General features: G+C 42.5%; 1 protein-coding gene across 2 annotated transcripts in view; it reads left to right on the top strand.

Annotated features, from left to right (window-relative positions):
• Positions 1-9560, top strand: part of DYNC1LI2 (dynein cytoplasmic 1 light intermediate chain 2) — a 25882-nt gene extending 16322 nt beyond the window's left edge. Inside the window, exons 8-14 of one of the 2 annotated variants that reach the window (XM_015587769.2) lie at positions 1703-1814; positions 2354-2413; positions 3177-3218; positions 3609-3726; positions 4785-4901; positions 6177-6244; positions 7180-9560. In XM_015587769.2, the coding sequence (XP_015443255.1) occupies positions 1703-1814; positions 2354-2413; positions 3177-3218; positions 3609-3726; positions 4785-4901; positions 6177-6244; positions 7180-7206 (544 nt within the window). In that variant the 3' untranslated portion in view covers positions 7207-9560. Of the gene's footprint in view, positions 1-1702; positions 1815-2353; positions 2414-3176; positions 3219-3608; positions 3727-4784; positions 4902-6176 lie in introns of both variants that reach the window. The other variant, XM_006909731.3, reaches the window with a different exon arrangement.
• Positions 9561-26754: the final 17194 nt, after the last annotated feature.

Here is a 26754-nt window from a genome sequence, read left to right as displayed (position 1 = left end):
ATTCCTGTCAGCATGAGCTTTGGCTATATTGCGTGCTTATTGTGTTTCTAGTATTTTACATTTTGAGAGCCACTGGGCAGGGACTTGGATACCTGTTTGCCCAAATTTGTGTCTCTCTCAGTGGAGAATGGTGAGTGTTGTGGATGCATAAATAAATGTTGAAGTTGTCTCTGAGACACCTTGTGCCAGTAGATCAGTGTTTTTAGGCTTAAATATCTTTTCAACTTAAAAAAGAAGTACAATTCATTCAGCAAATACTGAACACCTCCTAGGTGCCCAGGTTCTGTGCTGAGGACTCAGAAATGAATGAGAGGCGATCCCTACACATAGCATTGTAGGGACTGACACATAGCCAGGGAGGGGTAGGGCAGTAATGGGGTAGTAGAGGCAGTGTGGCAGGGAAGGCAGAAAAGATAATGTTGGAAGGATGAGTGGTATGTGCCAGGCAGGCCAGAAGGAATAGAGGGGTAGGAGGGACAGTCCGTGAGAAGTCTGAAGGTGTGAAAGCCAAGAGCTGTCAGGGGACTGAATAGGTTACCCCCTGAACATTCAGGGAGAGCCTCACTCGGGCTACTTGTAGACAGCAAACCTAGAAGCTTGGATTAATTTTAGAGAATTGTTGTCCAGAACGGTCAGGCAGGCACCAAAGACACAAGTACAGTGAGCGGTATGTTTTTGGAGTGAAGCAGTGCCCAAATCACATGTGATCCCGGGGAGCAGGAGGAGCATGGAGACTGGCTGGGTTTGGGGCTGGTCTGGAGTGGATATGCATCTCGCAGCTTCTGAAGGCTGCATGGGTCATGACGGTGTCTTGATCACGCCTTGTCCTTTTGCACTTTTGGTGCTATATGTTGTTGCCTATTTGGGAGCTGGTAGCATCAGCAAAGCCGTTTGGGCTAAGTACCCTCTTGGTTATAGAGCTCTGGAGCAGGAGTTAAGTGGAGAATGAGAGGCCTGTAAAAACAACCAGTTGCCATCTTTTAGAGCTTCTAGAGTTCAAAAGTAGGTCATGTAGGGCATTTTATAATTGCTCCTTTATATAGCTATATAGCTTAATGGAACCTGGATGCCATACTGCCCTGGGATTTGAGCGGGTAGCACCCATGTAGGAGTGTCATGGACTCCTTTGTCCGTTTGGTTTGGGGCCTAGAATAGTGCAGATCCTGGTCTCCCCCTTGGCTCCAGGGTACATCTTCCTATACCAGTAAAATTAATGAACCAATCCACAAGAAAACTGTTGTCAGGAGAGTTCTCAGAGAAACAGCTTACAGGAGGGGTGCCCGCATGCCAAAGCCCACGAGAAACAGTCCCATCCTGAGCTCTGCCCTCTGTTCTGCTCTCTGCATTCTCCACTCCGTTGGAACAGGGCCCCATTGTGTCCTTGATCTTCTGGGTGGAGTTGAGGGAAGGTTCTGAACACTTGTTGTGAGTCAGCATGTGTAGTCAGATCACATTCTGGCTCCTTAGGTCTTGGGTCCCATGAGCTCAGTATGGAGCAAGACCGGCGGTGTCGATCTGATGGGTTATACCTGCGATAAATTTTGGCTTGTCTACCGAAAGTTATAAGCCAGCCCCAGCAACTACAGATCCTGTGGGAAAGGAACTTATCCAGGAGTCCTGTCTAACCCAGAAAGTGCTTTGAGTATTCTACTCTGTAAGGCAGTCATAAGAAAAACAAGTCAACCTGTCTTTCTGCCTTTAGACCTGCAGGCTGGGACAATGAAAAGAAAATAGCTATTTTACATGAAAATTTCACAACTGTGAAGCCAGAAGATGCATACGAAGACTTTATCATGAAACCTCCTGTGAGAAAGGTACCCAAGTCAGTAACTGTAAGAATTACAGGTGTTTTTTTATGGGAAAAGAAACCTATAAAGAATCAGGTCTTACACATTGAGCCATCCTGGCGGGGGAAAAAAGCAATCCAAGGCCCTTTTTAAAAAAGTCTTTAGATGAAATCGGGGCTTATATAAATGGATCTGGGAGGTGGGGCATGAGTGATGGAGTGCCCGCATTGAGTGGGGTTGAAGTTTCCCGTTAGGTCCTGACAGTGCCACTGCTGCCTCTGGACTACTGTCAATAGATCCTCTTGCTTCTGTTGAGCCCCTGCAGACTGATCTGGGAAGTGTTCAGAACCTGCCAGACTTTAAAAATGTCAGTTGGCCACATGCCAAGGTTGGTCTTGGCACAGGGTCTGTGCCAGGCTAGAAAAAATTCCACAGTCTCAGCAGGGACTCTTCCTAGATCCACGTGGAGATCTGAGCCTAAGATTCTCCTTTTAGGGTGAATTTTAACAGTAATTTGAGTGTTCTTGGCCTGTGACCACAAATGAGAGTGTCTCTTCCCTTCACAGCTGGTCCACGACAAAGAGTTGGCTGCAGAGGATGAACAGGTGTTCCTAATGAAGCAACAGGTAAGAAGACCAGTGAGGCCATAGCAAAGGCCTTCTCATGAGTGAGATGCCAGTTCCCTGGGGCCAGGTTACAAGTATCAGAGAGCTTGCAGCACTGAGGGAATTGTGACCAAGTCACCTTGTTTCCTCCCATTTTTAGGATTGGTACAGAGTAGGGGTTAGACTACCTGCCTCGGGGGATCCCCTGCCTGCCTTACAGATTCTACAGTGATTGGCTTAGTTTTTTCTTAAGTACACTTTCTCTTTGAAAATGTAGGCCTCCTGTCATAATACTTCCTGTGTCGACAGTTTACCAAGTGCCCCGACCTCACTTCCATTATTTCACATAGTCCCACACAGCCCTATGCATGAAGGGAGGTGACTTGATATACCCATTTTGTAGGTGAGGACAGTAACTTCCCCGAGCTGACAGTTCAGAATACAGACTCAGTCTCACCTTTCTGTTTCACTTTGACTGCTATTAAGACATATCACGGGTCAGCTAATGGTACAGGCAGGTCAGCAGGGGGCGTTGACACTTCTTTTGCCAACTTTTTCTCCCTTCTGTGCTCTCCTTGCTTCCTTAGCTTCAAACTGGTTATTTGGGAGTATTTTTTTCGTCACATACCAAACTGCTCCAAATATTTTGCATTTATAGTGTAAAACCTATGACTTGGTTGTTGTTAATGGTGCCCTCTAGTGGAATACTTGGAAGTGTTTCTCCAGACCTTCAGTGTATGCTGCAGACCCTTGGTTAATGGCCAGTGTGTCCCTCTCTTTGCAGTCACTCCTTGCCAAGCAGCCAGCCACGCCCACGAGAGCTTCCGTGAGTACCTTAAACAGAGGGTCAAGGCCCAGTGTCATGGGTGTCTTCAAACTTTATGCCATTATAAAAGCTTGTATGGACTTCTGTAATTTTAAAGGGAATTTGGTCCCCCTAAAAGCCCAGGGTGAGGAACATAGTAGGCATTCAGAAAATGTCTGATGAGGGAATACAGCTCTGGGAATTAGAGTGAACTGACTCTGTTATCTTGATAACTCTTCTCTCAGAAGAAACAGGTCAAGAAAGGGACTGAGCTGGGAGCAAACTCCCAATCCTGCCACCCTTCTTCCTAGACTGTGAAAAATATCCTGCAGAAGCATGGCTTCATTTTTGGAATATGTGTGCTCTGTTATTTTTATGCCTGTGTGTGACTTGGGCTGGTTTTGGACTTAGGAATCCCCTGCGAGAGGACCCTCTGGCTCTCCAAGAACCCAGGGCCGGGGAGGGCCAGCCAGCGTGCCTAGTGCCTCCCCAGGCACATCAGTAAAGAAGCCGGACCCAAACATCAAAAGTATGTATCCTGTCTCTGTGGAGAATGGTTTAGTCCTAGGCCTAAGCTCTGCAGAGGTTTGGGAGGTAGAGATTCATGGTGTCTGGGCTGTTTTCTTCTCCAGCAAGGGCTACTTTCCACATCCTCTCTTGAGGAGTGGGCTCATGGTTGGCAAGGGCCAAGGCCTTTTCTTCGTTGGAGTCGGTGGTCCTTGCACCTGGCTTTGTGTAAGTCTTCGGTTAGGCTATGCAGATTCCTTCGGAGAGGAATACAACATAAGTCATATTAAAATGTGTGTTTTGAGTCCTTAGTTTTGTTTCTCATTATGTTTATATCATTACCATTTATGAACTGTGGGACTTTTTACCCCCTTTATTTTCTTGTTAAGCTCAATTACTTAATAATTTAAGGAGCTCTTATCGTAGTGATTTAGTCATACCCAAAGCTGTTGGCTGCAATGAGACCCTCAAAACACAAGTTTATGTTATGTTTGCATGTTTAATGGCTGTCTTCTATTTTGAATGAGAGCTTTTTAGAGTAGCTTTTGAGTGTGGTAGGCTAATTAAACTTTGAATGACACTTTTGTGGATAGAGAAATGATGTAGAACAGTAGTCCCTAACCTTTTAGGCACCAGAGACTGGTGCTCCTGTGAGAATCTAATGCCTGATGATCTGAGGTGGAGCTGAAGCGGTGATGCTGGTACTGGGAATCGGCTGCAAATACAGATGAAGTTTTGCTCGCTGGTCTGCCACTCACCTCCTGCCGTGCAGCCCAGTTCCTAACAGGCCGCAGACCAGTACCAGTCCACAGACCAGGGATTGGGGACCCCTGATAAAGAGCACAGGTTATCTCTTAAGCCTCCCAACAGGCGAGAAATCTAAACAGGTTTCCACTTAATCATGCTAACATGTAACTAGCCTTAGCAGTGGCAGTTTATAAGGCATTGTAGTAAATGAATGTGCTCAGTATCCTAGGAAGATGAAGCCACAAATGGATAATTCCAAGCTGAAAACTTTTTGTTTATTTGTTTGAGTCATCCAGTTTGTATGATGCTTTTTTTTTCTTAATGTTTCCTTAGATAATGCAGCAAGTGAAGGGGTATTGGCCAGCTTCTTCAACAGTCTGTTGAGTAAAAAAACAGGCTCTCCTGGAAGCCCTGGTGCTGGTGGGGTACAGAGCACAGCCAAGAAGTCAGGTACTGAAGAACCCTTGGAGACTTATGATCCTTCTGGTTGAGGAGTGCTGGAAGCTGGGGAGGCAGACAGGAGTGTCTGCTTTTACCTGACCTGCAGACCTTTGGTTTTCTGAACAGCCAAGCAAGGAGGCACTTCTCTGCTATATACTCAGCAGTATACTTTATATGTTATCGTGCAGCGCAGGTTTCCTGGGCACATTTAAGGTGGGATTTTTGTACATTCAGGTTGTCAGGAACTGATTGTTGGGTGAGTTGAGGCAGATCCTAAACTATACATGAGGTCTTGGTATAGAAGCTCTAGCCATTAGAAGTCATGATCTAGGGTGTACCATTGACATTTTATTTAATTTTCTGTGATGCTTCATAAGGGTTTTGTTTACCATCCTCAGTCTTGCCATGCGCTGGAGCCTGTGAACTCTCCCTGTCTCACTGGAGGGTTGCCATTTCCTCCGCCACAAAGCTCCCCTCATTGTCACACATACATTTCTCTCCATGTCCTTCCATGTGGGCTGGTAGGGCAACTGTGTGTCTTGAAGGTTTCTGAAACAAAGAATCAAGTTCCTTGGGAATTACACATTTTCCCTGAAAGCTTGAGACCATTTAAAAAGTTCTTTGCTTTTAATTTTCTGTTGGCTGTAAGAAATGTTAATACAATGATTTCCCTAATTGGTGTTTTCAGATCAAAGGAAGCACTGAAGGAAATCATTCCATCCTCAGGTCAGCCTGGACCTTCAGGGCCTCCTGAGTTCTTAGAGACTCAGAGTCTGGTCTGGTGGCCCAGGCTGTGAGCTGATATTCCCTGGCAAGAAATAGACATTTCCAGGCTCCAGTTAGTATTTGATAAGAAAAAGATATGAATACCAGCGTTGTGCAAGATTGAAATGTCTGGCCTTAGTCTTATTTTCTTATTTTCTGGGCCGTCCATATGAGTCATTTTAGAGTGTTAGAATTAGAAACAAAATCTTAACTCCTTTCTATTTGAGGCACAGAAGGTCATTTGCTGCATTTTAGAAACTCAGATACCACCTCTAGGAACATGGCAATGAGAGTGCATAGGGGTCAGGTGGGGAGAGGGTTTTCAGAAAGTCCCTTGTTTTTGGCACAAAGGCATTCCCAGTCTGTTTCCTCATAATCATTGCAACGATAAAAGGCTTTCCTCATTCTTATTGAGGTTATTGTCACCACAAATGATGACAGAAATCTGTATAGTTTTAAATGTTTCTTTTTAAAAATCCTAGGCTCCCATCACTGCTGCTTTTTTTTTTTTTTTTAAAGGACAAAAGACTGTGTTGACAAATGTTCAGGAAGAACTGGATAGAATGACTCGAAAACCAGACTCCATGGTAACAAACTCTTCAACAGAAAATGAAGCCTGATCCTTCTTAAAACTGCATATGTAAAATGACCAAATAACTATGTATATTGATCTGCTAAGACCAGGATTTTTCTGATATGGCACATGCTATCAGTTTTTTGGGGCAGGGGAGATGAACTTAAAAAAAAAACTTCATTGGCTTGTCCGAGTGTGAATTGCACATTTAGGAAGGTTATGTGTCAGACCCCTTTGTTAAGGATAACCCTTGGACTCTCAGGCATATGGCTCTGTGGGAAGCAAGTGCAGCTGGGGCTTCTTGTGGAGGGGAAGGTAGATCAAGACAAAGAGGGCCTACTTTCAGGGTGGAGCAAATGAGACCAGGAATCATTGATCAGATGGTGGTTAGTCTGACCAGTAGTGTGCTAACAAATCACTTATTCTTGGGAAGCAGATTAAGTGGGAGAAAGTCCAGAAAATGGAAAAGGCTGAAAGGAGGAGTGAGAGAAGTGATAGTGGGGAAGCTGAATGTTGAAGGAGGTAGAAGGAGGAGATGAGCAGTGTTAGTAAATACCGTGTGTTCAGTAGAACGCAGTCATTTTTAAGACGATATCGGAAGCATTTCCAAACTAAACACTAAGCAAAATGGGGATTAGACTTGTTCCAAATGCATCTTTAACTTATAAAAGATGTGTTAAGTGTGAGGCTGCCTGAGTCAGGTGAAGCTGACACAGATGTGGGGAAGATGGCAGCTGCCCAGGACCCATGTGCTTGGCCTAAGCCAAGTCCTTGTGGGAGATACTGGGCTCCACACATGTGCATTGTGGAGCAGCAGTCACGATGGGGTGTGTTTAACGTCAGCAGTTACAAAATTAGTTTACTTTGAATTGTGTTTTCTAAGTAGCTCCTGCTTTGTTTTTTAAATTAAAAAAAACTTTTTTTTTTTTTTTTTTTTTACTACCACAGGCTGGCCTACAGATAGAGAATGGGTGACCAACCTCTCATTTTACCATAATGCAATGTGCTACAGAAAGTTTGAGGGTAGTTTTTAATGTAATTGCATACTGATTAATTGGCTTGTACCAACTCCTGCCTTATGGTTTGTGGAAGCCATCATGGAGTTCCACTGATGCAAAAGGGTCTTGTCCTAGCTCCCTGGTCTGTTCAGTGCTATCAGGTAGACAAATAAGTATGAATGTTTTATATCTAAAATGGAAATGATGCGTTTTTCTGGTTTTGTGTTTTTCATAAAATGTAGCATTTTTTTCCTTAGAGAAATAAGAGTTCCAGGTGTCTCCATTTAGGGCAAATTCATGAACATTGTCATGTCACACCACCATTCTCAAAATGACTTCTGTGGATTTGAAATGGCACTTTAAATTTTATACATGATACAGAACATTTAAATGCAAACACTACCGTTAATTTAATGTATAAAACATTTGTTGTCAAACCAAGGGAGAAACCACAATTCACTTATGTGGAGTTTACTTTTTTTATATGAATATTTGTTGTACTGTGTCTGAACATAACTTCCCTAAAGTCATTACTTTTACATACCAGATTCAACTGACCACTAACATAGTACTGGGCATAACTTAATATCCTGTGTTCTATAACAAGACTCTAAAACTCTTGATTGCTTTTTTGTAAATCTTGATTGCTTTTTTGTAAAGGTCTGAACACTGTTAAAGAGAAAGCTGAGTATTTACTTGCCTTTCTGACGAACATAAAAACATGTTTCTTGTGCCAGTTTTATTGTTGAAAATATACTTTCCCCCCCCTTTTAAAATTCATTTATTTTTTAAAAAAAATCTTTTGTGGCTTCCAATTATCAAATTGTCCAGGCAATGACAGTAAACTATCTGTCGAATGATAATTGTGGTGTAGTGACCAACAGATGTCAAACAACTTGTAGCTATACTGTTGGTGGGGTCACTTAATCCCTCTATAGGAGCTGGGGAGTGGGGCATAAAAATGAGTGATCTCAGAAACAAGAAGGAATTTTTGAAGAGGCACATGACTAAGAGCGATATAGAGTCATTTAAAATTTTAGTGCATAATTTTACTTTTTAATTTTTTTATCATTTAAACTGATAAAGCACTTTTATGTCAATATAAAATATACTAAAACTGATGAAGTGCCGAGACACCTGTCTTGTAAAGGAAGCTTTCTTGAAGATCACTTTTAGTTTCTCATGACAAGTGGATGCTCCTAGTATCGGAGAAACTGATACATAATGTCATGTGCTCAGTGGTTGCCAAAGTCTGCCAACTTTGGGGAGCTGCAGGGTCCTGTTTGGGAGGTGGGAGGAGGGGAAGATATTTTTCGTTGTTTTTGGGTTTTCAAGCATTGGAACCAAAGGCCAAATAGTAAACAGCCTTTACTTTTTAAAGTAAAATTCATTTTATTTATAGAATACACTTGTATGGTAGACTGTTAAAGACAATTTTGTGACTTTATATACATTATAGTGGTTACATGTGCTATTTGACTTTAAAATGGAAAAATCAAAGAAATAAGCCCAACTTTGAAGATGTAGCCACATTAAGGTCATGAATTGATCTTTCCTGAAAATGCAACGGGTATGCTGCTAGAATTATTTTATTTTTTTTTTGCACTTTTTGTTTTTGATTGGCATTTTAAAATCAGTATTTAAATTGAAGACACCGTGTTTTATTAGTTTAACAAAGTTGAAAGTGACTGCTCTGTACATCATGACCATAACAATGCTGATGCTGTAAGTGAAGGTTCACTGTTGTCTCTACACTAAGTTTATTGGTATTTTTAACCTAAAATTAGGGCTGTAGATTATTCGTCCAGCAGCCTTAGTCCAGGGGTGTGGCCCTATTCAGATGCAGTATGCAGTCATGTGGAACCTTGCTTTCTAGTGCTGGAAAAGAAGATGTCTCATTACTGGCTTCAATAAACGCGAATCCAGACTGCTTACAATTTTTGGTGACTTTTTTATGATAAATTATCCCACTGGAGATAACATTGAATTGTCTGCTGATCGTGTGGGGTATCTACCGTGTAGCTAAAACTGCATACCTCTCTCACTTGAAATTATCAGAAGTTCTGTTAAAGAAAAAATATTTGAAAGCCATGTTTTGAGGTATGTGGAGTTCTACGCTGTGAGTAAAATACAATGGGGTTTGTGAATTGTCCAGTGTATTTTCTTGCCTCTCAGATAAATTCGTGATTGCCTGCATTAGACTAAGTGATTTTCACTTAACTCATTTAGAAGCCTTGAAGATTCATAGAGGAATTTCAGAGCAACTATGCCATAATGTTTTTCACCTATTTCCGTGGGGAGCAGTAAAATATATTCAGGAAAATCAAATTATATTAGAGATGCATTGTATTTTTGATTATTATATTTACTCTAAGCATGTTGAATTTTTTGTTCTATTATACAAATTTTCCCTCAACTTTTTATTTTGGAAACGTGTAAATCTACAGAAAAGTTAAAAGTATATTGAATACCCATGTTGTTTTACATAAATTCACCAGTTATTAACTTTTTCCACATTTGCTCTCTCTCTTCCTCTCTCCCTCCCACCATCTCTCTCAACACACACACGATGCACTCATATGCTCTCACACACTTTCTCCACCCTGGGTCATTTAAAATAAGTTTGAAGCATCAGGGTATTTCACCCCTAAGTATATGAGCTGAGTCTAGGCCAGTTATCTTACAGAAAATCCTACATTCTAGACTTCTGATGTTCATGATTCAATTCAGGTTAAACATTTTTTGCAAGAATGCTATGTAAATGAGGTATTTGTTCCAGTGTGTCACATCAGGTGTCCTTGTATTTGTGTTGCTGGGTTTGAGTCCTTGGTTAAGGTGGTGTCCTCCAGATCTGTCAAATGAACTGTGGGATAATACTGTTGAATATCTTGGTCTTAAGCCACCTTTTACACGTTGCATCCAGTGATGATATGATACTTGCCTAAATCAGTTATCACATTAGGAGTTCTTCAGTGGTAATTTTCTTATCCCATCACTCCTTGATTTATCAGCTGGCGTTTACCTATAAAGAAGAGTTTTCTGCTCGCTCTCCTTTTTGGATGATGGTTTTCACTGAATTTTTTTTTTTTTTAATTAAAAGTGTTATAATCTAATAACTCTTTGATGCTCATCTTGAGCCATACAATTCACAACATAAACCCATTTTAAAATGTTTCAGGGAATTTTTGGTATATTCACCATGTACACCCATTATCACTATCAAATTTCAGAACATTTTCATCACCCCAAAAAGAAACGACATACCTATTAGTAGTTGTCAGTCCCAATTCTCTCCCCACCCCCCATTCCCTGGCAACCACAAGTCTATGGATTTGCCTATTCTGAATATTTTACACAAATGGAATCATACAATGTGTGTCATTTTTGTATCTGGCTTTAGCATAATGTTCTCCAGGTTTATCCACTTGTAGCATGTATCAGTACTTCATTCCTTTTTGTGGCTAAATGTCCCATTGCATGGATAAAGCACAATTTATCCATTTATCAGTTGATGTACATTTGTGTGGTTTCTAATTATTAGTTATGAATAATGCTGCCGTAAACATTCATATTTAAGTTTTTGTGTAAGCATATGTTCTTTCGGCCATATAACTAAGTAGGAGTAGAAGTGCTGGTCATATGGCAATTCTGTTTTTACTGAAGAACCACCAAACTTTTTCATAGCAGCTGAACCATTTTACATTCTCACCAGCAATGTATAAGGGTTCTAATTTCTCCACATCTTGGTCAGCACTTGTTTTCTGGGAGTTTTTCATTTGTTAAATTATAGCCATCCTAATGAGAGTGAAGTGATATCAATGACTAATGAAGTTGAGTATCTTTTCATGTGTTTGTTGGCTATTTGTGGATCTTCTTAGGAGAATTGTTTAATCAAATCCTTTGCCCATTTAAAAATTAAGTTATATGTCTTTATTGTAAGAATTCTTTTTATATTCTGGATACTAGCCTCTTATCAGCTGTGTCTTTTTGACAACACACCTCTATTGATCTTTGAGCATTTCTTTGCTTTTTGGCACCAAAAAAATGTTCCAGGCTTACTTTGCATTTCCCTTGTCCCTGACCAGGAGTTGGCCATTTTTCCAAAGACTCTTAGTTTCCTTTAGTGGGGATTGGCATTTAGAAACCAAGATCTGGACTGTAGGCATGCTTAATGTTACTAGGTGCTTTTGCATCTAGGCCTCTTCAGTGGGCATGCAATATGTACTTTTTAAAAACTTAACATTGTCTAAAAGTTGGTTTTTATCAGTTCGGTTTTTATTCTTGTTTATGGCTTCATAGCACTCAGTTATGTGGATGTACCGTTCATCCAGTCTCTTACAGATGGACATTTAGGACAGTTCCAGTCGTTTTTACATAATGCCTCAGAATAACCTTGTACATGTGTTTTTATATGTGGAAATGTATCTTCAGGGTAAATTCCTAACAGTGGGACTACCTAGTCAAAAAGTATGTCTGTAGTTTTCATTTGATATTATCAAAGTCCCTTCCATAAAGGTTACATCATTCAGCACACCTATCAGCAGTTGTAGAAATTATTAACACTGTCAATTTTGCCTTAAAATTGAGTTTAGGGGTCCCTCACTCTCTGCCTCTGAGAGGAGACCACACTCTGGAGTGTTACCCTTTTTCTAATAAACTTTCCTTTTGACTCTAAAAAAAAATTGAGTTTAGGAAGTCCAGTGAATAGACACTTATTTGGGGAATTATTTGATGACACTAGTAGTAATGTAATAGCAAATTCATTAGAGATTGCTATATACTAGCAACTTCTCATATGTTTTGTATAGATTTAATCTTCACAACAGCTGTGAGGCAAGTACTGCTATCATCTCCACCTTAGTTTCCAGATGAGAAACTAAGACATTGAGAGGTTAAACAGCTAATAAGGTTAGAGCTAGAATTTGAACCAAGCAGTCTAGCTTCTGAGTTGAACTAATTGTAGTGCTGTGCAGGTATTCATTGTACTCATTTATAGCATATGGAGAAAATATGTCAACTGAAAGATGTTTTCATCTGTGATCCTAACCACAGATGTACTGCTGTTCAGCCTTTTTGCCTTTCTGTCATGTATGGAAAAGCCATTCTTGTCAGGTGGGAAAAAATAGCAGAGAATGTGCCCAAAGAGAAAATTTACACTATACCTGTAAAAGGGGGGAGGGGCCACAGTCACTTTGCTGAGAAAGGCAAGTTGAGATCCCTGCCACTCTTATCTTGGAACGACCTCTGCCTCTTAAGGCATGAAGAACTTGGGGACGGAGGGGGTCACCTGTGGTAAGAGCCCTTGGCAGACCGTGAAATGGCGACCTTCACCAGTTCAATTGTTCCTGAGTGTGTGTGCAAGACCATCTTACCTGTTCACCTGCTGTGGCCTTTACACACTGCTGGTGCATTCTGGATTCTTGCCACCTCTGGAATGGGAGCAGCGCATGGAAGGAGGCAGCTGGAATGTTGGGAGGGCATGGGTTCCTGTGGGTTCCAATTCTGGTGGTTCCTCTGACCTTACAGAAAGTCTCATTACTTTTAAATCAGGCAAATATAGTTTAGATGTGAGAAACTGATCAAGAAGCAGAACAAGAAAACTAGGGAATTTCACTCCTTTTAGGACTCCTTTGTAAAGTGGAGATGAACTTTCTAGTCATTGTGAACGTTAGAGGAAGTATTCATGTGCCTGCATAGGGTAGGTCTTCAGTGATTGTTGACCCTGAAAATACCTCTAGGAAACTCCCTAATTAACATTGTTCTAGCATCTCCATTTGTACCCCTGTAAAATCTATACCCTTTCCATTTGGGGCATTTTACATTTTGTAATTTAAATATTTCTGAAGAAAGCAGGGGTTGGAGGAATGGATACCCTGTAACACTTGCCTGGTATAGTTCCCATGGGATGCCACACTTGGGTCCTCGATTCTGGAGGCAAGGACAGTGCTTGCCCTTTAGTACTGTATTCCTTACCCTGCAAGGCCAGCACGTAGCCTCAAGGATACAAAGTGCTATCTTTATGCTCTCTGACTTGCTTGATGAGGCACAGATGGTGTGTTCTGATCAGGAGACAGAAGACAGGCAGTGTTGAGAGCAGCAGGAAGAAGCCAGAACTTGCACTGTGGATGGACAGTGCACCCTGCTGGTGCAGTGAGCCAGATCACAGTTGAGACATGGCCCAGAATTCTCCCTGGGCTCTGATTCTGAGGGAATCGTACAGCTTGAAGGGAGAGGAGATGTTGAGATAGCAGGGCTTTGAGAGCCCAGGAATGGGGGGTGCAGGGAGTTTCCACATTAGTGGGGATCAGGGTTCTGTGTGGGAGGTTTGAGACCTTGGGCAGCATTTCAGAAAGGAGGAACCTAACTTTTCAAGTGTTTCTAATCTTGTTAAATTCCTATGTGGATGAAGTTAAAAGTTTTTTCCAGTACTATTTTTAACTTCGTGTCAGATCGCAATTGTTTTTATCAAGCAACTCAAGGTAAATGACAAGAATGTCGAGATGTTTTCATATATGACGTTTTTCTAGAATATTTAATTGAACTTATTTCTTGTGTAGAACTGAATCAACATTCCTAAATGATCATCAGTCTCCTCCATCTTCCCTGCCCAGCCTCCCCATAAACCTGCCTTACCCAGTCAGCTTCTTTAAAGAACTATTTAAAGTTCTAGAAAAAAACAAGATATGAACTTCAGATTATAAGCATCTTAATTTTTTGTGTGGAGAAGAATTCAACAATTTAAAACTATGTTCCTTTTTAAAGGAGTAATTTCTTCTAAAGAGTGGGAGTGCCTTGGTCAGCAGCCTGTGGCATGTTACATCTGTCCTTGATATTTAAAATATTTGGCACCATTTTGCCATGAATCCATTTTTGACCTACTCGGAATCATCTAACAAATGTTAGCCTGGAATTAAACTTTGGAGTATGTAGGAAACTAAACACTGCTTGTTTAAACTTTGTATACAGATAATAGGTGCATGTAGAGAAGGTATTTCAGAGGTTCCAATTACTGTTAGGTGGTTTTGCATCCTGAATACCCATCTGAGAGGATATGTTCTCTCTCATAGCAGGCCCACAGGAGGCAAGCAGACAGCAAGGATTTGCTTTGCACTGTAGCGACTGCTCGAGAATGTCCCCTGTCCTGGGGCAGGCTCTGCCCCTCACTGGCAGCGTCATTCTTGACAGTTCTCTTCCCATTTGTCAAAGCCAAAATCTAGGTTTCCCAAAGTATTTTCTGGGCATATGTTATAGGTAGTCAAATAGGGTTGGAAGACTCAAGTTAATCTAAATAGATTCTTTTGATTTGTTTTACGAGTGACAGTAGGTATGACTCTTCAAAAGGGCTCAACCATGGGCTTTCCCAGCTGCCTGTGACTGGACATCCTCCAGGCACCACAGAATGCCCTTTGAGAATGTTCACACACACGGCTTCTAAAGGCTTGGTCAAGGTATGTTGTCTTGGAATTTGGACCTCGGTGATCTTTCCGTGTGGCCTCTCAGTTTTTTCTGTCCTGCCCCACCTTCTCTTCCCTCTCACTTTCCCTGCCCCAGGGGAAATCAGCATCTGTCATAACTAGGACACCTGTGTGAGGTTTTGTCCCTGGGAGCAGATTTCTCCATGGTCCTGAGTACAAAGGGGAATGCAGCCAACACCTCCCTGCTGCTGGCTTTGAGTCCTCAAGCAAGGCATCACCAAACACAGCCTCAAACCAGTCATTCTTCCAGATGGTTGTCGCCCACACTTGTAACTATAAGTATTTCTGGCATTGAGCTGAATTGGAGCTGCTCTGACATCAAAGGAAAACTGTAGCCCACAGCTCCAGCCCTGACACGTGGACTGTCTCAGCTGGGATCCCCGGTCAGGTAGACTGGGGTTGGAGTGTTGATTCTAGAAGTTAACAGTTGGGTAAAAATAGACAAGTAAGTCACTTAACCTCTCTGAATCTTAGCATCCTCTTCTGGAAAGTGGTGAGAAAAATCTCACCTACCTCAGAGGGAGGCTGGATGCTTAGTGCAGTGCCATGCATACAGATAGTCCTAAAACAGAATTAGTCCTGAACTACTTGTGTGAGAGACAAAGACCTTAGTTCTTGAAAAGGCCTTAGAAATCACTATTTTTGAGATGGAAAAATAGGCCAGGGAAGGAAATGACTTGTCAAGGTCATACGCAGAAGGAAGCAGACTTGGGACTGAAAATCCTGGAGTCATTGCTGATTTCCTCTATCCAATCTGCACACTTTCCCCCAGCCTGGACAGTGCTAAACACCAGGTCTTAAATTTGAAGAAATAAACTGCTAGTTTAGACTATGAGCAAGAGAGCTATTTTAGGGCAGACAAGTGTTCAGCACACCATAAATTCCATCACCTGGGCAACTGCCTGATTTCTTGGGCAAAGCAGCTCTCCACCATCTGCATGCGTGGGCTTCTGAACACATGGTTAAAGTATGTGAATGTGGCCCCCTGGGGCCGCCTCTCTGGTGCTTCTCAGCAATTGCCATCATCCAAGGAACCGTGAACATGACTGGGTGACATTCAAGATGCCAGTGATAGGGAAGTGAACAAGGTGAGCTCTGCCCCTATAGGGGTAGTAGTCTTCTGGGAACAACAGACAAGCCAGCTGATGTCAGCTAACACCACAGTCAGCTTCTCTGCTCTAAATAAAAACCAAAGTCTGTGGCAATCCTCCTTTTCCTCATTGATTTGGCCGTAAAGGCTTTAGGTGGGCAGAGTATGGTAGGTGGCTGGGCCTCGAGCTGGGGTGGGGAGTGTGGTGACCCAGTGCTGATTTTTGGAACCTGGGCAGGGTGAAAAGAGTGTCTCTGTAGATGGGGAAATGGCCTGGTACGAAGCATTAGCCCCAGCAGGGTGAGGATATGGTGGAGAGGGGCACAGGGTGTCAGCCCAAGTAGGGTCAAGTGAGCAAACCTTGTGGGGCTGGCCTGACTCAAGGTGTCAGCCTAGGTGGGGTGAGGAGGACATCCACATGGGGTGTCAGAACCTAAGTGGGGTGAAGTGAACCTCCACCTGAGAGGGGGTCCAATGTGAGGTCATGTGGTAGGGTATCTGCAGAGATGGGGGTGATGTGGGAATGGGAGAATGGTTACTTACAGGTACATCGATCAGATAAGTTAATGTATGAAAGATAATAGCCAAGTTTCTCACTGCCAGAGAGAAATAGTTACAAGTAACAGAAAGAATACTAGAATGTTGGATTGGAGCTAGAGATAGCAGTGTGAAATCATGGTTTTCTTTTATTTAATTATTTAAAAACTTTTAAAGCTTTGCAGTTACAGTTGACATATAATATTGTATTAGTTTCAAATATACAGTGTAGTGATTAGACATTTTTATAACTTAGGAAATGATCACACTAATAAGTCTAATACGGTACCATACATAGTTATTACAATATTATTGACTGTTCCTTATGCTGTATTGTACGTCCCTGTGACTGTTTTTATAACTGGCAATTTGTGCATCTTAATCCCTTCCCCTTTTTCATCCTTCTCACCCTACTCGCATCTGGCAACCATCAGTTGTGAACTCATGGTTTTCAATACACACACACATAAATATAAAAAATATATATATGGAAATATATGTGAGTATATGTGTATGTTTATATACATACTTATATCCCCTAGCTGTTTGCAGTGAGAGGGCCCGGGAGCAACAACAGCCTAATAGCAGTGAACACATCTTGTGCGTAGATGTCAGATTCTAAATACCATTCTTTAATAAAATAAATCAGGGCTCCTTGGAGAAAGGGCTGATTCCAGGGCTAGGACAAGGAAAGCATGAGTGAGCTTGGAACATCTGTGCCCGAAAGAAAGAGAGAGAGAGAAAGAAAAAGAAAGAAAGGGCTCAAAGAATGGTGGAAACATGTCAAACAAAACAAAAAGAGCCCACTGCCCAAATCAACGACAATTGGAACATCAAAAAAAAAAAAATCGTAATGGATTATAACCTATTGAATCAAACAGGAAGCCATGAGTCTATATTGATATAAATTGAGAGTGTAATAAGAAACAGCATTCTATTTCTTCATCGAAATTTAAATTTATATGATTTATTTAATGAGTTATCCATTATTTTCATTTGGATGCTCAAATTATCCCAGGTATTTTCATTACAAGGGGAAAAAAGTAACTTACAGTGAAGAAGCCTGGTGCACACAAGCCGAATCGACTGATCAAAGTGAACATCATTAGTAATGGGACAAAGAGCAATCGCATGCCTCCTGATAGGCTGCACTGAGGACACCTCACTTTTAGAGTATTTCTGCCCAAAATTTTAACCAGAATCTAATCCTGAAGAAATGCCAGACAAACCCAAATTGAGGGACATTCTGCAAAAAAAATTGGCTGTAGTCTTCAGAAGTGGGAAGATCATGAAAGACACGGCCGAGGAACACTTCCAATCTGCAGGAGACTAAAGAGACATGACAACTGAAGGAACCCATGATTCTGAATGGGATCATTTTGCTGCAGAGACAGGGACATTTGGCAAAACTTGAATTGAGATCTGAGAGTTAGGTGGTAGGAATATATCAATAATGATTTCCCGGCTTTGATGGTTGTATTCTGGTGAAGGAGGAAGATGTCCCTGTTTGTAGGACATGCCACTACTAAAGTATTTGAGGGTGAAGGAGTTATTAGGTCGGCAACTTACTTTCAAATAGTTCCGGGGAAAAAGGTCGTTACCCTTTTCTTACAGCATTTTCTTCTTCTTCTTCTTCTTTTTTTTTTTTTTCTTTTTTTGGTAATTTTAAGATTGTTTCCAAATAAATACCTTAATTAAAAGAACCTTCAAGTCTGCCCATTTGTACAAGCTAAAAAGTGAAAGTGATGTGAAATTCAGGCCTTTGGCAATAGCTCTTAAAACCTCTACCCCCATGACTTCTTTAATAAGTATGTTCCTCAGCCACTATTTCATTCTCCTTTCCTAATCTCTTGGTCTCCCGGGGTCAGCCCTTGGTATGTCCTAGCATCATGCTTTCCTGCCCACTCTGATCACCTAACTAAGGCCTGTCCGTCTTTCAGGCTTAGCTCAGGTGCCCGTGGATTAGGAGGACCTTCAGCTGTCCCCACTCTAAGAATTAGGCACCCTGAACTCTTGGGGGACATTTCTGGCTGCCCTAGGGTTTTCCCGAATGGGTCTGGGGACCCCTAGGGATCCACAGATACACTTTGGGAGGCTCTGAGACTTTTTTAAAGGGCTCTGTACATTATTCAAAGTAACATTGTCTCTACTACCCATTTGATACAGAAGATAAGACTTTAAATTATTCATCTGTGCTTTTCGTTTTCACCCAAATCTGATCACGTCAGTCCCTTGCTTAAAGAGTAAAATGCGGCTCTGATGGTTCCCTTGACTTCTGGGGCCTTCAGAATCTGTTCCTAGCATACCCTACCCATCTGCCCCTGCCCCTGCCCCTGCCCTTTAAATACCTTTAAACATCTTCTCTGAACAGGAACTCAGACTGCTCACCTGTTTCTGAACCTCTCAGGCCTTTCCATCAGGGCCTTAGCTTAAAATAGCTATTCTTTCCAAAATGCCTTGCCCTGCCTTACTTGTTCAGAATAATGACAAAAATAATGAGTAAACATCTGCTGAATGTCTACTGTGTCTCAGACACAATTCTAAACTCTACATAGTTTACAGATATGGAAACAGGCCCACAAGGGTGAATGTCTTGTCTGAGGTTACACAGCCAATGAATATAACCCTGTGTTATCCAAATTGTTCTTTGCATGCCTATCCTGCATGTGGCCCTGAGGACACAGCAGAGATAAATGAGGCCTTTACCCTCTGGCAGCTCATGGTCTGGAAGGGCTGCAGATGGACGAGTAAACAGTGAATCATAACACAGTGTAATAAATACTTTGGCGTCAAGGGCTGTGGAAGCCAGAGTAGGAGCTCCTGATCCAGCCTGGGGACTCCTCGATAAGTTGACATCTAGCCTGAACCTAACAGCAGCGGTCCCCAACCTTTCTGGCACCAGGGATCAGTGCTCCTATGAGAATCTAATTAATGCCTGATGATCTAAGGTGGAACTAAGGTGGTGATGCTAGTGCTGGGCAGTGGCTGCCAATACAGATGAAGCTTTGCTCGCTCGCCTGCTGCTTGCCTCTTGCTGTGTGACCCAGTTCCTAACAGGCCACAGACTGGTACTAGTCCATGGGCCAGAGGTTGGGGACCCCTAATACAAGATGTCCAGGAGTTAGCCCTCCTCATTGGGCTCTTTTGAAGATTAAATGAGTTAATATATGAAAACTAAGTAGAGCAGTGTCTTGCACATGGAATGCACTAAAAAAGTATCTCTTCCACCTCTTCCTCCTACTGGCCTCATAAAGGAATGGATATTTTATTGGGGGAGGGCATCGGGTGAGATTATGAATTGTATTTTGGCCTTATGGAATTCAGGACACCCAAGGGTAATACCTAGTGGGCAGTTGGATCTAAGTGACTGGAGCCCAGAAGAAAGGGCCGTATTCATAGGAAAGGAGATGAAGCTATTACAGTAGTCCCGCCTTATCTACAGTTTCATTTTCTCCAGTTTCAGTTACCCATGGTCAACATCAGTCTCTAAATGAAAAATTTCAGAAATAATTTATAAGTTTTAAATTGTGCGCCGTTCTGGGTAGCATGGTGAAATCTCGCACCTCCTGCTCCCTCCTGCCCAATATGTGAATTGTCCCTTTGTCCAGTGTCTCCATGCTGTGTACAGCCCCTGTCAGTTAGCCACTTAGTAGTCAGATTGGTTATCAGAACGACTGTTGAGGTATCACAGTGCTTGTGTTCAAGTCACCGTTATTTTACTTAAGAATGGCCCCAAAGCATAAGAGTGGTGATGCTGATAATTCGGATATGGCAAAGAGAAGCAGTAAAGTGCTCCTCTTAAGTTAAAAGGTGAAAGTCCTTGACAATAAGAAAAAAATTGTATGCTGAAGTTGCTAATATCTACAGTAAAAAATCTAGCCATGAAATTGTGAAGGAAAAGAAATTCTTGCTAGTTTTCCTGTCGCACCTCAAACTGCAGAAGTTACAACAGTAAAAAATCTAGCCATGAAATTGTGAAGGAAAAAAGAAATTCTTGCTAGTTTTCCTGTCACACCTCAAACTGCAGAAGTTACAACCACAGTGCACGATAAGTGCTTAGTTAAGATGGAAAGGCATTAAATTTGTGGGTGGAGAACATGAACAGAAACGTGTTGTGCCAGAAAGCATCGAGCCTAGAGGAAGACTTCAGCAAGCATTCCCCTGAAATGAGTGATACCAAGCCATTCACTGCAAGTAAGGGATGGTTACAAGATATTTTGAGAAAGAGACAGCATTCACATAACTTTTATTATAGCATATCGTTACAGTTGTTCTATTTTATTAATTGTTGTTAACCTCTTACTGTGCCTGATTTTGTAATTTAAGCTTTATCATAGGTATGTATAGGAAAAAACATCACATGTATAGGTTTCAGTACTATCCTTAGTTTCAGGCACCCATTGGGGGTCTTGGAACATTCCACAGCAGATAAGGGGGAATGACAGTACCCTGAGAAACACTGAACTCTAGAGGCCAGGCCTAGAAAGATGACTGAAAAGAGCAACCAGAGAGGTAGGAGGACAATCGGGAGAGCCTGAGGCCATATATGCCAAGCAAGGAGACTATTTCCATCAAGAAGGCAGACACAGTTCATAGGATGACATGCCGCTGAATGAACTACTTAGTGTTTAAGCCCCAGGTTAGCTTCTTGAAGCTTTCCCTGCTTTTTCCCTCCCCAGGTAATTGTACTAGCCTTGTAGTCCTATAGATACTTACAGCAGCAGATTCCTGTCCCCCCACCTTAGGCCTTAGCATTAGATTCTTGGAGGAAGTTTTGAGAATCTGCGCTTCTGCATGCACATGGAAGTTTGTGAACCCCTGCATTCTATAGAGAAGAATCTCAGGGTGGGAGTCTCATTGGCTCTGCTCAGGGAGAGGATGGAAAGGAACCATGACTGGTCATTCTTGGGTCAGGTGCCCATTCTTCCTGAGTGAGCATCACCTAGGAGGTGGAAGTAGAAGAAGAGTAGCCCCAGAACAGGGTGTGGACGCTGTCATTAGAAGCAGAGGGTTGGATGCTTGGCAGACAGAAGCAAGCATGTCTACTCTGGTTCTACAGTTACTACCCCCACAGTTCTTAAGGCCCCAACATGGGGCCCAGTGCCTAGCACATAGGGGCAGGCCACAGGCAAGTGTTTGGTGTATGCTGCCTCCTGGCTACCTTAGCAGCTCCCCGAGCTTCACAGGGTGCTGGAGGTAAGAGAAGGCAGTGCCCACATTTCCCGAATATAGCCACACTTTCCCCCTTCTTCCCCAGAAAATCATCTTCCTTTATTTGCAATGAGAAGAGAAGGGAGAGGGCACCCAGGGAGAAGTGAGGCAGCTGCTGAGCAGATAAATCCTCCCCTGAATGTCAAGTGCCAGCTGGGTCTGGAGGCAGCAGGAACCGTAAACTGGGGTCTTACAAAGGGTGGGATTTCACTGGAGGCTCCAGTTAGAGTTGCAGATGGATTGGCTCGGGTTGTCCTTGGTCATAGGAACCAAAGGAATGTCAAACTGGAAAATCCTAGCAAGCACTATTTTTAGAGAATTGGAGAGCATTTTTCTGGCTGAAGGGACAAGTTTTTTCGGAAGAAGCAGTTAACTCTAACCCCTGAACCTCTCTGCCTGGAATTCGCCCAGGCCCCGGCCGGGTCCCTCCCTCCAAGCATGTGGGAACACTGCTGGAGGAATCCTGTCGTTCCCCCCTTGGAAGACGGGGGGCCTCTGTTGCTTCCAAACACCAAAATGGGTTGTTTATTTTTATATCTTTGAGTCTAATCCTTCAGACATAAGGAATTTACTTGGGTACTTTGAAAGACCTTTCAGAAGTAGAATTATATCAAATCAAGTTGTTCGTCATGTAACACAAAACATAAGATTTTCTTGGGTGTTTGGTTCATGCTTAATGTTGATAATTGTTAATGATAAACTTAGTCTTCCCACTATATACTTTAAGCTTGAAATGTTCTACTTCACTATCACTGTTTATTTTTTTCTAAGTCTCTAGGGCTCCTGCTAATTACTGGCCTTCTTAAAAGTAGTAGATTAGATCTGTTGCTTAATTGAAGTTATGGGAAAAGCTACCCCAACCCCCAGCACTCACAAGGATGCACTGGGAAGAGGCCTGAGAAGCAAAGTGAGATGAGATCCTCCTCTCTCTTCACCATTATCAGGCACTGCCTCCAGGGGCCGAACATGCAGGTTCCACAGTTTGAGAAGGTGTTTTGCTCCCAGCCCTTCATGGAATTTAGAATCTAAATTCCTTGGTTCTTGTAAGACCAATGCTTTTGATGTTAAGACTCTCCATGAGTCCATAGAATCAGTGTGTTTGCAGAGCGGGGCTAGAGTGAGGATCCCCCAGACTTGGAAGTGGTTGTTCTTGGAGGGAGCCAAGCCCAGGGCTAAAAGGAGAGGCTGAGGGACTTGGGAAGAGGCCAGGGCTGATCCAGGTGAACCATGGTATCCTGGGGGATAACCCATTTATAAGGATGCTATACTCTGAACAGCTCTTTCAGGATGAGTTCTGGGACTGAGATAAACAGCATTATGGTTGCTGGCAGAGTCTATCCACAGGCAGCAATAAAGTACCATCTGCTTTATTCATCAGTCTCTTCTGAGTCTGGTTGCCTTGAATCAGCCCTCAACATGTGGACCAGACCCTGAAACCCAGCAACCTGTCCAAGGGCTGCCTGCCTCTCTATCATTTATTATCCTCATTTTGACTTCAGCACTCATAGACGCCTGGAGGCACAGTTATAGCCGACAGACTCATGGTGTATTGCAATTTAACACTGAGGAAGGCGCCATAATACCAAGTTTTATCTACTGTTACTATGTGAGATTCCCAGGAATGCTTTTTGGAGGTCTGAACTTCTATTAAAAAGCAGAAGTGAAAAATTTGAGTCTGTCCTTGGAATTAAAACTTAAGCTGGTATCCAGGGACAGGAAAGAGTTAATAAGTACTGGAGGGGAGCCTCCAATCTTGCTTCCACACAATCCATCTCCCTCTTGAAGCCTGAGAGAACATTCTAAAAGGTCTCACTGCTTAAAAAGGCTACTCTCCTGCTTAGTTACTTTCATTCAGAGTCCACCGTCTCACATGGCCCACGAGGCCCTGCAGGGACTGGCCCAAAGCTACATTCCAGGTTCAGGTCTTGTCTTCCAGACCTCCTCCCTTTGAATTCTGCACTTGAGTTTCTTCTTTGTGCCTTGCTTTTGCTTATGTCTGGGTCTTTGCACATGTCGTTCCCTCTGCCCAGAACACCGTTCCACCCACCCTTACCGTCCCTTTGCTTAGCTAACTGCTGTTTATGTTTCAAATCTCAGCTGAACTTCTGACTCATGGACTCAGATCCTGGCTGGAACTTTCATACCACCGTGAACAATACTCAGCACATGCTGTTGTATTTACTGGGTTCAATACTTGCTCTTCACATCCATGCTGGCAGGGGCTCTTATCTGTCCTGTTCACCAGCGACTCTCAAGTTCCTTTTTTTAAAAAATCGTTTTTAATTTGGCTTTTATTTTTATTAAAGTTATATGTACACAAAGTTGAGAGAATCAAATAGTTCTACAAGGCCTAAAACCCTACTACATTTCTTGCACCTAAAGGCAACGCTTTTAAACTTTTAACTATTTTTGTTATTTACCTTTATATTGTTAAGTAACATACATATACTGCTGCCTCTTGGTTTTTCAGTTTTAAGCATCTGCTGATCTCCTGTGATGGATGATGAGTAGTTAGGTCTCTTGTACACCCTCTCCTTCTCCCTATCACACAGAAGACAACCTGGCCTCCCATCCTCTCCTCCAAATATGGTCACATACTTTTGGTTAGGTCAGCATTCATTGTTTACATTATTATAATTATGCAAATATTCACAGCTGAGCTATGTGATTTACCATAGTTCTCCTTTACTATACATCATTTTATTTTCCCTGCAGTTAATACCTATGAATATTTGCTTAGTTTCCTATGCCTTTATCATGAATTATCTCGAAACTTTCCCTAAACTATGTATTTTTCTTTTCTGTATATTCAAATGTATTTTTATTTCTAAATGTATTCTTAATTTCATCTCGAAGAGTCTCTCAAAGCTTCTGGCTGTTCCAATCTGGGCTGGTTGACTCCCAGCCCTGCTACACAGGGCAGTGTCTGCCCTCTTCACCCAAGAGGTCCTTAGCACCTCTCTCTAGGTTGCATCCACCCTTTCCTGGAAACCCTGTCCTCCGCTTCCTTGGTTTAAATCCTTGTTGTGGTGTATCCTCCTCTAGCAGCCTCCTGAAAAAGAGACAGAGGGAGTCTTTGCATGTCCGAAAGAGTCTTTCATCAATTCTTATACCTGATTGACACTCCGGCTGGAACCAGACTTCTAGGTGGGGATCATTTTTTCTCAGAATGTGGAAGGATTTGCTCCATTCCCTTGTAGCTCCTAAAGTTGCTATGGAAATTCTGATGCCTTTCCGGTTCTTTTACAAATAAACTTGCTCTGTTCTTCCTAGAACCTTGAGTATCATCTCTTTGCCCCAGTGGTCTGATGTGGCTGGGTGCCAGTCCATGTCCACTCACTATTCTGGGTACTGGTGGGTTCTTTAAATCTGAAACTCATGTCCATTGGTTCTGGGAAATGTTATTGAATTATTATTTTATGTTTTCTTCCCTCCATTCTCTTAATTTTATGGAAGTCTTATTCTATTATTCTCTTGGACTATTTCTCTAATTTTCTTTTCTTTCATTTTCCATTTCTTTGTCTTTTGGCTCTATTTCTTGTGAGATTTTTTCTTTAACTCTTCTATCGAAAATTTTTTTGCTTTTATATTAATATCTAGATACACACACACACACACACACACACACACATAATTTTAAGTATGGTACCCCTGCCCTCAACTGTGCCTAATGATCCCTAGCTAAGAGACTCTGTTTTACCTTCTCCAGAGAATAAATCTCATCTTTGGGGATGGACGTGAAAGGGAAATCCTGGGAACTAACTGCTTCTTAAAAAAACTTTCAATTGATTTTTTTTTTTTTTTTAATTCCTGCCTCCACAGCCACTTCTAGATGTGCTTGCTGCTCCCTCAGAGTTTTTGTTCTGTGCTAGCTACTAGGCTGCATTTCTGCCTTTCCCTCTGTCAGCTTAGGGTTTAGCTTTCTTGGATCTGCTAAGTCAGTTACCACTTGCCCATTTGCTTTTCTGCTTCCAACATTTTGTTGCTGTTGTCTCCTTTCCCATTCTTTGTCCCAGTGATTTTATCCCCATAAAAAATAAATCCCTGTAACTGTCATTTCACTGGAATTTTGGGAGAGAGCAGAGGTCTAAGTCTACATCCAACCATTCAACTTGTCATCTTTAACTGTCCAGTCCCTAGCATATTGCTTAGCATATAATAAGTACCCAATAAATATTTGTTGGTTTAGTAGAGAATTAAAGTTACTGTGTTTCCCCTGTTTGGTAACCAAAAGGTAAGAACCCTTTAAATTGCAGCCTCATAGTATTTAATGCTTCTCAGCTTTGAGTTCACAAACCCATCCGAGTTGTACATTAGGTAACATTGTGTAGTGAAAAAAGTTGGAACCTGGGCTCTGCCCACCAACTAACTGTGTGGCCTGGGATAAACTACTTACGCTCTGGAGCCTTAGTCCTCTTTTCTGTAAAATGGGAACGATAATACCTTCCTTGAGTGCCTTGCTAAATGCCTAGAGCTTGGGAAGTTCTCCTCACATTTGTGGTGTGTTAGAGTTCAATACCAAAGCGACAATTCTTAGAAAGTCCGTGTTTTACTTAAGCTTAAAATTCGCCTTCACACTTGAATTGCAAATTGGTCCCTAATTAATGCCCTCCAGCGCCAAAGTGTGTGTTTAACCTGACTCGATTAGACAGAGATCGCAAAATCTTTTCAGCCTAAGAGAGGAAGCCAACGTTAGTCACCGAGGGTCTACTGTGTGCTAGCGCCCCTCTTCGGTCAGGTTGGTGGATCTAGAACTTAAATTGGGAGTTAGTTATTCACAAATATTTACCGTATGGCTGTCCTGCAGACCCGTACTAAGCAACCCCCACTAACTCGACTCCTCACTCCTGCCCAGTTCGGCCCTGGCCTCAGAACCAGGTGTTGCAAGGCGCCCAGCGTGGGGAGCCCACTTGGCCCCGCCTTGTCAGCCAAACAGTCCGAGTCAGGCCCACCCTGGGCCACGCACTGTTCCCACCACCAGGATGGCGCAGCGCATCTTGGTTTTCGCCGGTTAGTTCCCGAGCCTATCTGCAGAGGACCTCCACTTCCTCCACAGGGGAAATTGAGGCAGCGTCCTGGGACAGCAACTCCGTGCCCGCTAGGTTCACTTCGACCCTCCCCCTCAGCCCCGGTTCCTCCCCGCCCCTGTAACCCCCTTTCCCGGATCCCCGCCCTCGCACGCGGGCATCGCCTGGCACCGAGCCGCGGCCCC

The sequence above is a fragment of the Pteropus alecto genome, unplaced genomic scaffold (assembly GCF_000325575.1).
Source record: "Pteropus alecto unplaced genomic scaffold, ASM32557v1 scaffold42, whole genome shotgun sequence".
NCBI classification, from domain to species: Eukaryota; Metazoa; Chordata; class Mammalia; order Chiroptera; family Pteropodidae; genus Pteropus; species Pteropus alecto.
The sequence above is the reverse complement of the archived record's forward strand: the minus strand, read 5'-3'. Positions and strand labels throughout refer to the sequence as shown.